This window comes from Trypanosoma brucei, chromosome 10 (genome assembly GCF_000210295.1).
Source record: "Trypanosoma brucei gambiense DAL972 chromosome 10, complete sequence".
NCBI classification, from domain to species: domain Eukaryota; phylum Euglenozoa; class Kinetoplastea; order Trypanosomatida; family Trypanosomatidae; genus Trypanosoma; species Trypanosoma brucei.
Window position 1 is genome coordinate 3471726 of NC_026743.1, and position 14091 is coordinate 3485816.

Below are 14091 nucleotides of genomic sequence, written 5' to 3' on the forward strand. Positions count from 1 at the left end.
GAGGCACCCCGAAAGGGGAAGAACATGAGGAAAAAGAACGAAGCATTCATAATACAACCACAAGCACTAAAAAGATAGGAGGAAAAAGACCAGGGCAAACGTACAAAGAGGCAACACACTAAAAACATTAAATTAAAAATACCAAACCGAAAAATAAAGCAGAAACAATCCTGTACAGCCCGGATCTCGTTAAGCAGCCACCATCTTCCTTCCCATAGAGAGGAACTCGGAGTGCTCGTCGGTGGGGTCGCGCGACACCTCCGTCTCCGCCCAGAGGTCGGGGGTAAGGAAGCCGTATGTCTTGCGCAGCGCATAGAATGTGGCCATGATGAAATTACCACGCGTACGCGTCTTACCACATGAGCTAGTATATACGTCCTCAACGCCGGCAAACTCAAGAATCTTCTTCGGCACAGGCGCAGCAACGATACCAGCACCACGTGGGGCAGGGATCAAGCGAACGGCAACGGAGCCGCACTTCCCGGTTACCTTGATAGGGATTGTATGCGGTTCACCGATCTTGTTACCCCAGTAGCCACGGCGCACAGGCACAATACTCAGCTTCGCAGCGATCATTGACGCACGGATGGCCAGGGACACCTCCTTGCCGACGCGGGCGCCGACACCAATGTGGCCGTTACCGTCACCAACAACATTGAAGGCCTTGAAGCGTGTGCGCTGTCCGGCAGACGTTGCCTTCTGCACGGGGAAAACAAGCATCATCTCATCACGGAGGTCGCCTTCGCGGATCAGTTGGTCCACGATCTGATGCTCTTTGATGGGCATCGAAAAGAGGAAGATTTCCTCCAGCGAGGTGATCTTTTGATCCTTCACAAGGCGGCCAAGTTTTGTGCATGGCACCCATTCCTTCTCATCACCACCACCGCCACGACCGCCACGACCACCGCGACCGCCGCGACCGCCACGTCCGCCACGGCCACGACCGAAGCCGCGCTGCTCGCCACCTGTACCGCGTGGTGCGTCAGCCATTCTCACTGTTCTTGGACGTCTGCTTTGGGCGGGTCGACGGAAGTCGGCAGTGTTGAGTAGAAGTAGAAGAAAAAGAGGGAAATCGACAGGTAGGGAATCATATATATATATATATATATATTTATATGCAAATGTGATAAAAAACTCAGAAATTCATGGTGATCAAATAGAAACACCGCCGAAGCAGTGTCATTTAACGACAAAAAGTTGTTTGTCTGCGAGAAAAGTAATATCTGATGCCCTGACACGGTAAAGGATTTAACCCCTACATCGCTGCATCAGATGGGTATATCAGGGCGGTAGACAAAACAGGAATTATTAGCAGGGGACAGTGGTTTAGATGACGAGTTCCTAGAGTTTTGTCTCCCTCTCCAGAAGACGCAAAAAATTTCCCGGCACAAGTCCCTTCCGCTCCAATTTCTTGTCATCAGTTGCGGTAGTTGCCTGGCACCAACCATTTTCCGTGTAGTCATCAACAATAAACCGGTCCCCGGTCTTGAATCCAATAAACCCCTCTTTCTCGGGGGATACATAATCAAACATGGCTACGTAGACACGTCCACCATTACAGTGTTGCGCATCGTGTCGATTTGACGAGCGAGCCGTTGCCTCTACTGTCTCATCAGACCACTCCTCCTCACTACTACAATCTTCACTCTCAGACAGTTCATCCTGTAATTCATCATCCTCCTCACTCAGGGTCAAGTCAGAATCTTTTCGTCTTAAAGACTGCCGAGCTGTCCAGTTACGGTACCGAAGATGTGCCCGGTACAGTATTTCCATGAGTATAAATAGTGCAACCCTTAAAACCCACGACTTCCATCTTCCGCCTGCTGGAGGCGCAGAAGACCCACTGGGGGCTAATTCCGCGGCTTTTGCAACCGCTGCTCCAGAAATCCCTTTTGGTACTGCACCCTCCTGACTCTTTACTATAGACTTCAGAGCCTTTATACTGTAGTACGTCCCAAAGCCAACCCCAAACAGTTCTAAGCCCGACCGCATTAATTGGAAAAGAATCTGAAGCACATGACCAACGACCTCGATGGTTGAGTGTATAGCCAGCTGCTTCTTCTGTTGGCGATGCCTTTCTACAGCCTCCTTTTCTTGTCGCCGGCGCGCCCGTCTCTCCCGGCGAGTTTCGGTTGCTAAGGGTTTAGCAAACTGCAGAGGCTGCTGCTGGTCAGGCTGGGAAGGTAACAACCCACCACCAGCCTGGTCACCGGGAAGCGCTAAGGCCCCATTCATGCCATTGCCGCCTATAGCACCACCAACTGGATTGCCCAGAATGCCGTTCATCCCCATGCCACCATAGGTACCGCTCATTGAAGAAAGACCTCCTCCATACATTGAACTCATCCCACCACCAAGGCCACCATAAACTGAGCTCATCCCTCCGCCATAGCCACCGTACATTGAAGACATTCCAGTGCCGTACATCGATGGCATCCCTCCGCCATAGCCACCGTACATTGAAGACATTCCACTGCCGTACATCGATGGCATCCCTGCACCATAACCACCGTACATTTTTCCTTCGCTTCAAGTATACACGCGCTGATATATGTAGATATACTTGGGTGCGTGCACGTCCTCTAGAAACACTTTCCTTTCCCTTTCACCTTTACACTTTTTTCGCAGTGTTAAGCTCGATTGCCATGGGGGGGGGGGTGAGTGACAAGGAAGCAGAGTATAGATTTCGGCAAGATAGAATAGGTTATGTTGATGGAATCAATATTACAGCTGATGCAAAGCGTATTTCACGTTAACCCGCACACATACTTGATAATAAAGCCGCCCTCTCATGTTCCGTGACGTGAAATTGATTCGCAAGCGGCAGACGCAAGGAAGAAAAAAAACGCGCAACAACCCAGCCCCAGGAGTAGCTCTGGGGGCAAAAAAAAAAACTGGTGACTAAAGAGGGCACGACGGCAGGGGGGTCAACAGCAGAGGAAGAAAAAAAATTGGAGGCGTTAATAACAACAACAACTTGTAAAAACAAAAACGAGAAAAAACCTTCGTACATAAAGGGAGAGTATGCTTCTACACACATGCTACCGCGTGAAGGAAATCTTTTTAATTATTGGTGAACACTTGGAGAAACAAATTGGAGAAGGTTTATAGTTTCCACTCATCCAAGTTAATTGGTTGACCTGATCGCTTCGCCTCCCGCAATGCATCAAGCTTCGCCTGCATTTCGGCCTCAATGCGGTCGGTTTCACGTCTCATTGCCTCCACGTCGTCTTGATGACGCTGGCGTTCCAAGACAATTTGTTCCAACAAGGCCTTTCGTTTCCCATCAAGCTCTCGTGTTGCCTTCAGGCGTGCTTCCTCCTGCTCAGCGGTCAGTTGGCGCAATGTCTCTTCCTGGTGCTGCTCCTCCTGACGTTGGAGCTCTTCTTGCCTCAACCGCGCCTCCTCTTCCTGTTTCCGCTTCGCCTCTCGAGCTTTCTCCGATGCTTCGTGTTGAGCTTGTTGAGCAAGGGCTTCTATTATCTTCAGCTCCGCTTTTTGCAATTCCGATGCTATATCTTGTTCGCGCTGCCTCTGGCGTTCACGGCGTGAGCGTTCCTGTTCAGTTGTGTCTTGCTGAGCCTGTTCCTTCTCAGTAGCCAAGCGTCGCCGCTCCTCCTCTAGTTCTCTCTTTTTAGTAGCAAGCTCCTTGAGATGGGTATCGAGATCCACCTGCTGTTTCTTCTGAAACTCAGCATACTCAGCCATCTTCTGTTTCTCTTGTTCGGCCTTGTGTTGCCTTGTAGCCGCCTCCCTCTCACGGCGACGGTTCTCTTCTTCCCACGCCATCCTTGCCCTCTCGCGCTCCAACTCCTCTTCCCGTTCGCGCTCTCTCTTCTCCTGGAGATTCCTCCATTCCTCCGCTCGCTTCTTCTCCTCGGTCTCCAACTGTTTTGCATAGTCTAGTTTAGCTTTGCAAACCTCTTCTGCCTGTCTAAGTTCTTCTTGTTTTCTTTTGAACCATTCTGAGAAGCTTGTTTCCGAGTTGCCGGGTCTACGAAAGCCTTCACAGTTATTTTTCGAATTCGGGGCACTGCCCCCGTACGTCCCCTTTGTATACTGCATAAAGATATCTTCAAACAATTTCTCTTCTGACATCGGGTTTGCTCTAGAAGTACGCGTACCATAAGAATTGGGAACAGGGCCCGCCGCGTTCGCTGCCCTTTCAGTGGCATTTGGTCTCGGTACATTGTGGGCTCGCGCCGTAGGACCATCCCGCCGAACTTCTCTCAGGCCTATCTCTTGATCATACTTTCGACGCTTAGTGGGCGAACGCAATATCTGGTATGCATTAACGACCAACTTAAATATTGCCTCCCCTTCGGGATTCTTGTCAGGATGTAACTCGAGCGCCTTCAGTTTGTAAGCCTCTCGTATTCCGTCCTTAGACGCAGTCCTTGGAACCCCCAGGATCGCATAATAGTCCGCCTGCTGCATACCGTACTTTTTCCCTTCCCTTTCTCAGCAGTAATAAGGGAGAAGTGCAGTGGTAAAAGAAGTAGAAATAAAATAAGAGACAGCGACTTTAAGAAGCAGCAACAGACTCATAGATCCAACAAGACAATCAATAGCGAGCTCGGCAAGCACGTAAGCACCGCCCCCATTTACACACAAGAAAAAGGAAACATATACTCCGTTGCTTACACGGTCAAGGGGAAAGGATCATAGGGAAACCAGGCAAGCAAAGCCACAATACGTTTCGCCCCACTATCGGCAGGGTAAACCACCACATATTAAAGACGAACAGGAAGACATGGAGACAACACGCCACGCACAGAAGCCACACCCAACGTATATAAGTGCGCGAGTCCCATCTTCTCACACTAGCCATCTATTACATTCAATACTGCATAGGACAAGGGCGTACAGAGAAAATTCAAGCAACCATTCTGAACCGGTTATCCAACAAATAAAAATATGCTGCATTCCCTTAACCATCCACACCACAGCATCCTAAAAGGAATGACGGTAACGCACTACGTATGTCTATTCACCGTTCCGCCGTCTCTCCTCCTCTATCGCATCTTCCCATTCAAGATCCTCCATTATGCTCTCCGACTGCCGCAGTGCAGCTGGAAGGCGCGAAAGGACGAAGCCTACTGCGCAAAGTAACACAATGGTCTCACCCCACAGTCCAATATATTCCTGCATGAAGTCCAGCCACGAAATTATCACACGGTATTTAAACGTTCCAAGCGTCATCTCCTGTCCCCATCCACCACTGCGAGCACTGGTATACCGCATATGCTCTGGAGGCTTTATCCCATAGAGAAGATAGTAATTACGTGCCTCAGGGTTCACAAGAATGTCGTATGCATCCTTCAGCTCCTCAAGAACCATCGACCGGTCTTCCTCATTCTTCTCCGTCTCTTCCACTAATTTCTTTTTTGTTTCGTATGCTCTCTTCAGTTCAGCGGGGTCGACTGAGCGTGCGTCCTTCGTATCCTTCGTGTCCAGCAAAACACTGAAAAGTTCACGGTCTACCTGAGAGGCAAGGCGATTGTACGCAAGCTCCACCTGTTGATTCTTGGCTTCGCACGCACGACCACAGTGAACCAGCTGCCCTCGCGCATCCTGATGTTCTTTATACGCCTTACGGATTTCCTGCCGGATGCGGTAGTTCTCCCGCCGTCGTTCCTTGTCAAGGTCCTCTCCACCTGCCTCATCAGCAGCAGCTCCGGTAGATTTCGGACGGATTCTCCCCTTCACACCCAATATTTCGTAATAGCTCTCCGCTTCACTTGGAGTGACGGCACCATCATGAGTCGGATTGACCTCACCGAACCCTTTGCCACTCTCAATCTGAGGTGGCTCCAGGTTAAACTCCACGTCATACTTCGCTAACGCAAGCAACGAAATGGCAATCACTACCGCTACGGAGAAAAAAATGCGAAACATAGAGCCAGAATTTTCATGCTCGCCTACGACAGCATCCCACTCGGCTTGAGTGATTATACCACGGTTGGGGTCCCGTCGAGAGTAGCGGTTGGTATTAGCAAACCGTGAATTGGGCCGCTGCACACCATACATGGCGTTGTGCCGTGCAAACACATCCTCCCGAGCAGCACGAGCCGCGCTCTCCTCCAGCTTGTTACGCCGCTCCTGAGCCTGCTGCTGCCGTATTTGCGCTGCTCGAGGTATCATACTTAGCAACTTAGAGCTACACTCCCCATTAGTAACAAATTAAAAACAGGATTCAAGGAAGAAGAGGGGAAAAATAAAAAAAGAAACGGTGATACGACGGGGAAAATAATCGAAGGAAAGCAGTTTGGTGCGGAAATAGGATTGCGCAAACAATCACAATGTAGTCGCCCACATACCACACAGTCAGTTACGTCCCTGTTATTACGTAAAATGATTAACGTCGATCATATAAATGATTTCATTATTCCTTTATTTTCCCCCACTCATACAGAAAACTTCCATTTACTTCCGTTGCATATTCATCTTTCTTCTCTTGCCTTATAATAGTTTTTCTCGCTGTTATTCGCTGGTTCCTTCTTAATGTTCGTTTCCCCTCCCCACTCCAACCCGGGCATAGGAAACGTGAAACACAAACATATAATCTCAGATCACACAGTCAGACAAAGAGCTCCCCACGCAGCCTCTCCCACCAAACGTGGCTTTCCTACATCCTTTTGTCCACATTCCTATTCCTATTGCGGGGGGGATTTGTAGTAACCTGTAACCACAGCGTGGTCACGCTCGAACGGTTCCAGCGAGGCCTGTTCCTTCGGTCTCAGCCCTGAGTCCTTCAGCTTCTGCACCTCCGATGCAAAAACAGTAGCAGAGTCCGCTGTCGAATCAATGCAATTGGCCTTTATCGAAATAACAAAACCACCGTTCTGTTTCAAGAAGTGTTGTGCATTCAGAGCTAATATTCGCGCCTGGTCGGGTTGAGCAACATCCATAAAGATGCAGTCTACCAAACGCGGTATCAGCATCCGATATTTCTGCGGGTAGCGGGCATCCTCAAGGATCGGGACAATATTACTCCGACGTTTCGACATCTCCTCCAGGTCACGCCCGCTACGGTGTGAGAACTCCACAGCGTACACAACACCCTCCGGACCCACCAAATCAGACACATGACTAACAGTTGTCCCACTGGCAGCACCCAGGTATAACACTGTTGAGCCCGGTTCCATGTATATCTGAGCAACACCAGCGTAAATCGCCGCCGCAAGTTTCGACCGGTATGGATTCCATACGCGGAACTCGCAGGACTCGGTCTCTCCGGCAATTGTACCGCTTACGCGCTTCTCACCGTATATGGAGACACCAGGTACAAGTGACTTTGTGGCAAGAGTGTCTTTACCCGCAAGGAGGTAGCAGCCACGCATACGAGCATGGGGTTGGAATATGTTGCCCTTCACCCCACCGCCGGCTTTGCCTCCGCCTCGTCCACCTCCGCGGCTCCCACCTCGGCCTCCTCCGCGACCGCCACGGCCGGAGCCACGACCCCCGCCGCGTCCTCCACCGCCGCCGCCGCCGAAAGCTCCCCGTCCTCTACCGCCACGGCCAAAGCCGCCACCACCTGCACCGCGGCCGCCCCCTCTACCACCGCGCATTGCTACTCAGATTACTTCGGGCACCTAATTATTAAAAAACGTTAAGATAAAGTTGATCGATATATGAATTTTAAAGGACCGGAGGAGAACTTTTACGATAAACTGTTGCATGTTAATAAAAAGCATAACTTTTATGCAGTGACGGACAATAGATGAAATAGCAGCAAGTAATAGTAATTCAGCGTCACCAGACCCGGTACAAAAGGAGGATAAATTGCGCTTGTGTATATTTCATGAAGCACCCGCTTCCTTTCTTTCAGTTCTGCTTTCCTGCATGGACGAGCGGGGCGAGAGAAGAAGCAAGTCAGATGTGCTTAAGCAAAAAAATGGGGGCGCCACATAATCGTCCTCGCTTCCACTTATTTTTGGAGTACGTGCACACACCCTTGTGCATACAAACAGCCTTATTGGTATTGTGGTCACGGTCACGCTATCCACTCCCTGACTGTGACAACTTACCCAGAATGCTCCTCATCCGCTCCGTATTTTTGGAGTACTTATTGACCTTGTTGAAAGCCACCATTTTCCCCACATTGACCCACACAGCGTTTTCATCCGAGCATGGCTTCTGTTTTTCTTGTACTTCCTGCTCCTTCACGTGCTTCGCTTTGACCTCCTTTATCTTTTCCTCGCGCATCTTATTCTGTTCCTTCAAATATGCCTGGGCTGCTTCTGTCAGTTGCCTCTCTTTTTCCCTTGATTTCGCGTCAATTTCAGCAGTTCGGGCATCTATACCCTTTTTAGCAGCTTGGCAGACGGCAATGGTGGCGCTCGATTGCTGCACCGGCGCTGCTGTTTGCGGTGGAATTTGTGGGGTTTGGGGAGTTTGAGGTATCACCGCGGCCTCCGATGCTTGTGGCATTGCCGGGACTCCAGAAGGGGCCTCCGAACTGATCGTATTGTCACCTTCCTCACTGTTGGGGAGGGCTGGTCCAGCGTTTCCATTGAATGAGTTCTGGTTAATGTCCTGCCCTGTTTGGCTCTCGTTTAGGAAGTCCATAGCGGTTCAAGGTATCTTCGTAGAGTGGTGTCGGTGAAACTATCACGTATTTTCCAGCGAAAGGAAGAAAGAGACAGAGAACAAGAGGGTAGATAATCCCCCAGGCACGAGAAACGAACCAAAGTGTTGGTTTAGAGCTCCACTAGGAAAAAGGATCTCCAAAGCACTGGTATACACTTAACTCAATTAGGCCCCTTGCCGGAAGCGCCATACAAGAAGGAAAAAAAGAGTGGCGCATCCCCACACAGAGGATCCCAACATAACCACATGAAGCGCACAAGTTAAAGGGAGAGGCAGCAAGTAACAGCGAGCGCCAATGCAGACTGGAAAGAATGTCCCCTTCAATCACTCCACCACCCCTCCCCCTCACCGAAGGTTGGACCCCAAGATAATGTGCATGATAATATATTAGGCGGCACGAACAACACTGCTGTCCCCCCTGCCTTAACTCTACTCTCTTTCCTTTGCTCTATCTCTAGTGCGAGTCATCTGCGGGTAACAACTCGGCCAGGAAGGGAAAACATGAAGAAAAAACGACAGCTATACCCTTCACCCATGTGTTCAACTGAATCAGCGCAGTTGGGTCGACCAGGCTGAACTTCTTCCAACACGCCACCCCTTTGGCAACAACTCTTCCAATCTTCCACCCTTTCTTACCTTTGGTTAACCTCCTCGCTTTTCGCTCCGTCATCCTCTTTTTCTTTTTTTTTTTACCTTCCACCAACTTTCAGAAATCTACCCCCCCCCCTTTTCTCCCCAGTTCTCCAAGCACGACGGCGTGAAATCCCTTCATGAAAGAAGCGGGAAAAGGTTTAAAAATAGTAGATAGAAAGGGTTGGCTACACCTTCTTGACTTGGGACGCCCGAACGAAGACACCCTTCCCTTTCGGGCATGTAAAGTATTGTTTTTTATCAATAAACGAAGATCCATCGTTAGTCCCTTCATTTCCTTCAAACATTTCCAATCCTATCCAGATACCGGCACCAAAAGCTGTAGGGCCATTGAAGCGAACAGCCGCACGGAATCCTTTATACGTGACAATGTCACCTATATGCAAATCTTTCGCCGAGCTAACGTGATTAACGGCGGCGGAACGACCGGGTGTAGTGGAACGGGTGCCGAAGCGCCCGGGTGTGGTGGTCCTTGTTGAAGTATGGCTCACCGGCAGAGAGCTGTTCGCCAGCCGAGACACACCGGCACGCGCTGCCGACGTGCTCCGACCCGTGGTGGTAGTTCGGGACGGCGTACCGCTGCGCATCGGTGTTGAGCCGATGGTACGCGAGTGTGTGGCCCCAGCAACCCGAACGGGAGTTCCACGTCGAACGGTACTTGCCGCGCTTCTCGCAAGTGGGCTCCGTGTCGTTAACCTGTTGCCTGCTGGTCGTGACATGGAGCCGTTGGAACTTTCGTTGGCGCTGCTACGCCCTGGACGCACGCCTGTGCGTGCAGGAGAAGTAACCCGCAGCGAGCTGCTTGTGCCGGCGGCGCGGCCTGCACCGACACGCGAAGCCGTGGAAGGAGTCTCGGCTCGCCGCGGGGTGCTCGTGCGGCGGTTTTCTTTCTCGCGTGTCGCTCGGCTCTCCTCCCGCCGCTCCTGTGCCTCTCGCAGTCTCTGGTTTTCACGTTGCAGGAGTGTAATACACTGGTGCAACGCCTGTGCCTCCTTGTTGAACATTTTGCAAGCTTGAGCCACCTCAGGAGTGGGCAATGTTTCAAGGATTTTTGGTACCATAACCGATTGTCGTGGGCGCGCTACATCCTCTAACCATTGATGCCCAAGCGCGTCGTTGAGAGACATTCGTTTGTGGGGATCCTTGTTTAGCAACCTCTCAATGAAATCAAAGGCGATGGGCGATATGCCCTGCGGCTCGGGCAGCGTCGTGTCCATGATGAAACGAAAAACCTCCTTCTCTGGGGCGTGGGCAGCTGCGGAGTAGGGAAAGCTCCCGGAGAGCATAATGTAAGTCACGACACCAACCGACCATGTGTCTGCCTTGAAACCATCGTAGTGCGTTTGAGTAAATTTTGCATAAAACATTTCTGGTGGGCCGTACCGAGGCGTGCCAATGACATCTGAGCAAACGATGCGCTTACCAATAAGGCGCTCAGCGCCAGGGTATTGCATGGATAAACTAATAGGATCTAATGCATCGCGCTCCTCCGCGGACGTACATATGCCTTTGGACCGCTTAGCAAGACCAAAGTCCGTCAACTTGATGTTATCGTCATCACTAACAAGCAGATTCTCCGGTTTTATGTCACGGTGAATAACATCGTGGATGTGACAATGTAGCACAGCTTTTATTATCTGATATGTGTAGTATTTCGACGTTTCCTCAGACAGTTTCCCCTCCGGTGCTTGGAGAATTATTTCACACAAGTCACCACACTGAACCTCCTCAAAGAAAAGAAGAAACTCCTCCTCTGTCTCAATGTACTCTAAAAATGTGACAACATTACCATGCGACGGAATGTGACGTAGTACATCGATCTCCCGTTTCACCTCTGCCATGGCGCGCTCCACATTTCCCTTGGTCAGAGACAAAAGGTACTCCTTCTGTATTATCTTCACAACAACCTTCATTCCTGGTTGAAATGACGGTGGCTCGTACGGATCAATAACCGAACAGCGCTTGACTACGCTCCACGCCCCACGCCCGGCGACAGAATCGTTATGGATGATATATTTATTATCTACATGAGTGACATCCGCCGTTGGTGGGTTTTCTTGTGCAGTCACTTCTGTGTCAGTGGATTCCATTTCAATAAGAAACCCCAACGCAGAGAGATTATCACTGGTATATAAAAGGGAAGCAACGCTGCCTTTTTATGCTTTCTTACACCTAATTTATTTTTACACCGTTTCATTAAGAACACACGTTGAGAGAAAAAAAAGGCAGAAAAGACAATTTCATTGCGAAGCAAATATAACCAAAAGAGAGGGGGGATAGTAGTGCCGGCACCAGCCACGGGTGTACAGGGGAAAGGGGGGAAAAAAGCAATTGATGAAATTGATGAGAGGAAGGAAGAACAAGAAGGGGGATGAAAGCATTCAGCCTTTTTCTTTTTTTTCCTTCTAACGGGAAGCCAAGAAGCACCACTCGTGGACGTAAATAGTTAGTGGGGCACCATTCTTCCATATTACCCCCGGGGGAGATAAACACTAGGTATATCTTTAAATGTATATACCGGCGAGCTGACACCACAGAGCCGTCACAAGCAAGGCGATGGTCCCCCCTACGAGCAAAAACAAACAAACAACAAATAAATGGAGAAAAAAGTTACGAAAAACAGGTGGCAGTCACGTAGAGGCAATGGGAAGGAGAGAGAAAAGCATAACAACCGAAGAACAAAAACAAACGAGTTGGAAACCAAAGAGGATGACAGAAGCGTATTTATCCCCACGGATACGTAAAGCAGCAGGGGCCACGTCCTACATCATGTAAGTACCAAAAAGCATGCCCTGGAGAACTTCCTACTCCCAAGAAGTAAAAATAAGAGGCAACATCCACCGCCACACACGCCTCCAGCTTAGAAAGGGTATCACATGCAATAATGCGGCACCACCTAGCCTGCCTTCAGCTCTCATTTTAACAAATATGTCAGACATACACATTTTGCACGGAAGAAAGCAAACGAATCGAGAGGATCCCACTGCAAGACGGGAGGCAAAAGGGTGAAAACAACGTCACTCACGCACGTGTACGCAAACACGGTCTGTAGGGATGACCCAGGACACACGCTTCAACCCTTCACAGAGGCGAAACTGGAAACACAAATAAGAGAAGCAAAAGGCAAATAAAATGAATAATAAACCTTGGGTCTTCAAGCAAAGGGGCAGCACCGGAAAAAGGAACATTCATAACACTGACACCGTTAGCGTAAGTGTCGCCTCTTATTGAAAATTAGGTCCAGTATTCCCTATTCTGGCCTCTCCAGAGTGTATTCACCTTGCATTCGTTCCACGTGCTCAAACGTTGGAGGTACAACCGACCCCAGACTCTAGCATCCGCCACAAACACAGTCCCTCAGGTGAAACGCCTTTTCACAAATCCCTTTCTCCTACCTGGTTCCGTGAAGAATTCCCCCCCCCCCTCTCTACTCCCTTTGTAACCCACTCTACCACTTATCCAACCACTAATCACCAAATTTCCTTCCTTTTCCCCTCCCCTTTCTGTCCCTTTCCATCACTCCATCCACCATAGGTGCCATTGCTCACTACCACATTCCTTCAAATTGTGCTGTCCTCTTCCCCCACCCCTTACATCAAACAGCACGTTTTGCCTCCTATAGCACGCCAGTCTGCATTATTCGCTTTTTCTCCTCCCCTAAAAAAAAAAAATCATTCCTACAAATTAATTTTATCTTTAAACTCAGTCGCCACTAGACCTTTAAGAAGGGATGTTGCAAGAGCGTTGCAGCATCGGGGCGCTCCGCAACGGTGCGACGGAAACATAAGTCAAGAAAATCGTACGCCTCCTGCGATCCTAAGGCATTAGGGTCCTTTGGGATAGCATCGGGCCAACCTGTGGACATGGCGAGTTTGTTCATTATATGCATCACATTAGCCATGGGTGTCCACGGTGCACGACCCGTAATCATCTCGGCAACCGTGCACCCAGCCGACCAAATATCCGCCTTAAATGGATCGTACCCATTCTCATCCGTAATAACTTCTGGGGCCATCCAGTAAGGAGTGCCTGCAAGCGTGGATGTCGCCGCCTGCCGAAGAGTTCCATATGTGGTCATAACCTTCGCTTGGTCGAAATCGGCGAGCTTTGCTATGCCTGTGTCCATTGATATAAGCAGGTTGTCCCCCTTTATATCACGGTGAGCAACTTTATTCCGGTGCAAATATTCCAATCCAGAAAACATTTGGCGGGAATACACACGCACCACTGGGTACGGCAGATGACCATTGGGGAGAGTCTTCATGAGCGACGAAACGGAGCCGCCAGTGACAAACTCGAGATACAAGTACAAACGTTTGGGCGTGCTCTCGTTATCGATGCGGCTGTGAAGGTATCGAATGACGTTTTCATGCACCAACTTCTTGTGAACCTCCACCTCGGTGTTAGTTGGGGAATCTTCCGCCAATTCCAACTCCTTAACAGCAACAAACTGCCCACTGGGAAGGATGCCGGCATATACTGAGCCAAAGCTCCCGCTACCAAGTTTCTTACCCATCGTTATTTGGTTCAACTCAGCCACATCCACGGAACACATGCCTGCGGGCATTTCACTTAGTCTTTTCCCGCCCTCTTCCCGGGTATGGATGGGTTCCTTTTGTTTTCCTTTGTGTGAACGGCTGATTACCTTATTACTTTTCCTTTTTGGTTTTCACCGTAAATATGGCAAAGAAGCCAAAACAATCCTTGATGACTGTCATTTAAGCGCAGCCAGTCGCGGGCGGCCATGCACGCAGCACCAGATAAAGTAGAGGAGGGAAATCCGGTGTGAACTACAAGCAGAAGGTATCATTCAAATAGCCCGACTGAGCTGACGAAGTGAACCTGCAC

At 49.8% G+C, this 14091-nt stretch overlaps 8 protein-coding genes across 8 annotated transcripts; all 8 read right to left on the minus strand.

Annotated features, from left to right (window-relative positions):
* Window positions 1–189: 189 nt before the first annotated feature.
* TbgDal_X17870 (40S ribosomal protein S2, putative) lies at window positions 190–990 on the minus strand (the record flags this gene model as incomplete). Its single annotated transcript, XM_011780646.1, has 1 exon — window positions 190–990. The coding sequence occupies one exon, from the start codon at window positions 988–990 to the stop codon at window positions 190–192; it is 801 nt and encodes a 266-aa protein (XP_011778948.1).
* Window positions 991–1341: 351 nt separating this feature from the next.
* On the minus strand, window positions 1342–2517 carry TbgDal_X17880 (SH3 domain protein, conserved, putative; the record flags this gene model as incomplete). Its single annotated transcript, XM_011780647.1, has 1 exon — window positions 1342–2517. One exon carries the CDS (start codon window positions 2515–2517, stop codon window positions 1342–1344), a length of 1176 nt encoding a protein of 391 aa, XP_011778949.1.
* A 588-nt stretch (window positions 2518–3105) lies between these two features.
* TbgDal_X17890 (chaperone protein DNAj, putative) lies at window positions 3106–4437 on the minus strand (the record flags this gene model as incomplete). Its single annotated transcript, XM_011780648.1, has 1 exon — window positions 3106–4437. The coding sequence occupies one exon, from the start codon at window positions 4435–4437 to the stop codon at window positions 3106–3108; it is 1332 nt and encodes a 443-aa protein (XP_011778950.1).
* Window positions 4438–4986: 549 nt separating this feature from the next.
* TbgDal_X17900 (hypothetical protein, conserved) lies at window positions 4987–6144 on the minus strand (the record flags this gene model as incomplete). Its single annotated transcript, XM_011780649.1, has 1 exon — window positions 4987–6144. The coding sequence occupies one exon, from the start codon at window positions 6142–6144 to the stop codon at window positions 4987–4989; it is 1158 nt and encodes a 385-aa protein (XP_011778951.1).
* A 512-nt stretch (window positions 6145–6656) lies between these two features.
* On the minus strand, window positions 6657–7571 carry TbgDal_X17910 (fibrillarin, putative; the record flags this gene model as incomplete). The annotated part of the gene is made up of 1 exon (XM_011780650.1): window positions 6657–7571. The coding sequence occupies one exon, from the start codon at window positions 7569–7571 to the stop codon at window positions 6657–6659; it is 915 nt and encodes a 304-aa protein (XP_011778952.1).
* Window positions 7572–8001: 430 nt separating this feature from the next.
* TbgDal_X17920 (hypothetical protein, conserved) lies at window positions 8002–8571 on the minus strand (the record flags this gene model as incomplete). The annotated part of the gene is made up of 1 exon (XM_011780651.1): window positions 8002–8571. The coding sequence occupies one exon, from the start codon at window positions 8569–8571 to the stop codon at window positions 8002–8004; it is 570 nt and encodes a 189-aa protein (XP_011778953.1).
* Window positions 8572–9410: 839 nt separating this feature from the next.
* Window positions 9411–11333, minus strand: TbgDal_X17930 (protein kinase, putative; the record flags this gene model as incomplete). The annotated part of the gene is made up of 1 exon (XM_011780652.1): window positions 9411–11333. The coding sequence occupies one exon, from the start codon at window positions 11331–11333 to the stop codon at window positions 9411–9413; it is 1923 nt and encodes a 640-aa protein (XP_011778954.1).
* A 1622-nt stretch (window positions 11334–12955) lies between these two features.
* On the minus strand, window positions 12956–13810 carry TbgDal_X17940 (mitogen-activated protein kinase, putative; the record flags this gene model as incomplete). Its single annotated transcript, XM_011780653.1, has 1 exon — window positions 12956–13810. The coding sequence occupies one exon, from the start codon at window positions 13808–13810 to the stop codon at window positions 12956–12958; it is 855 nt and encodes a 284-aa protein (XP_011778955.1).
* Window positions 13811–14091: the final 281 nt, after the last annotated feature.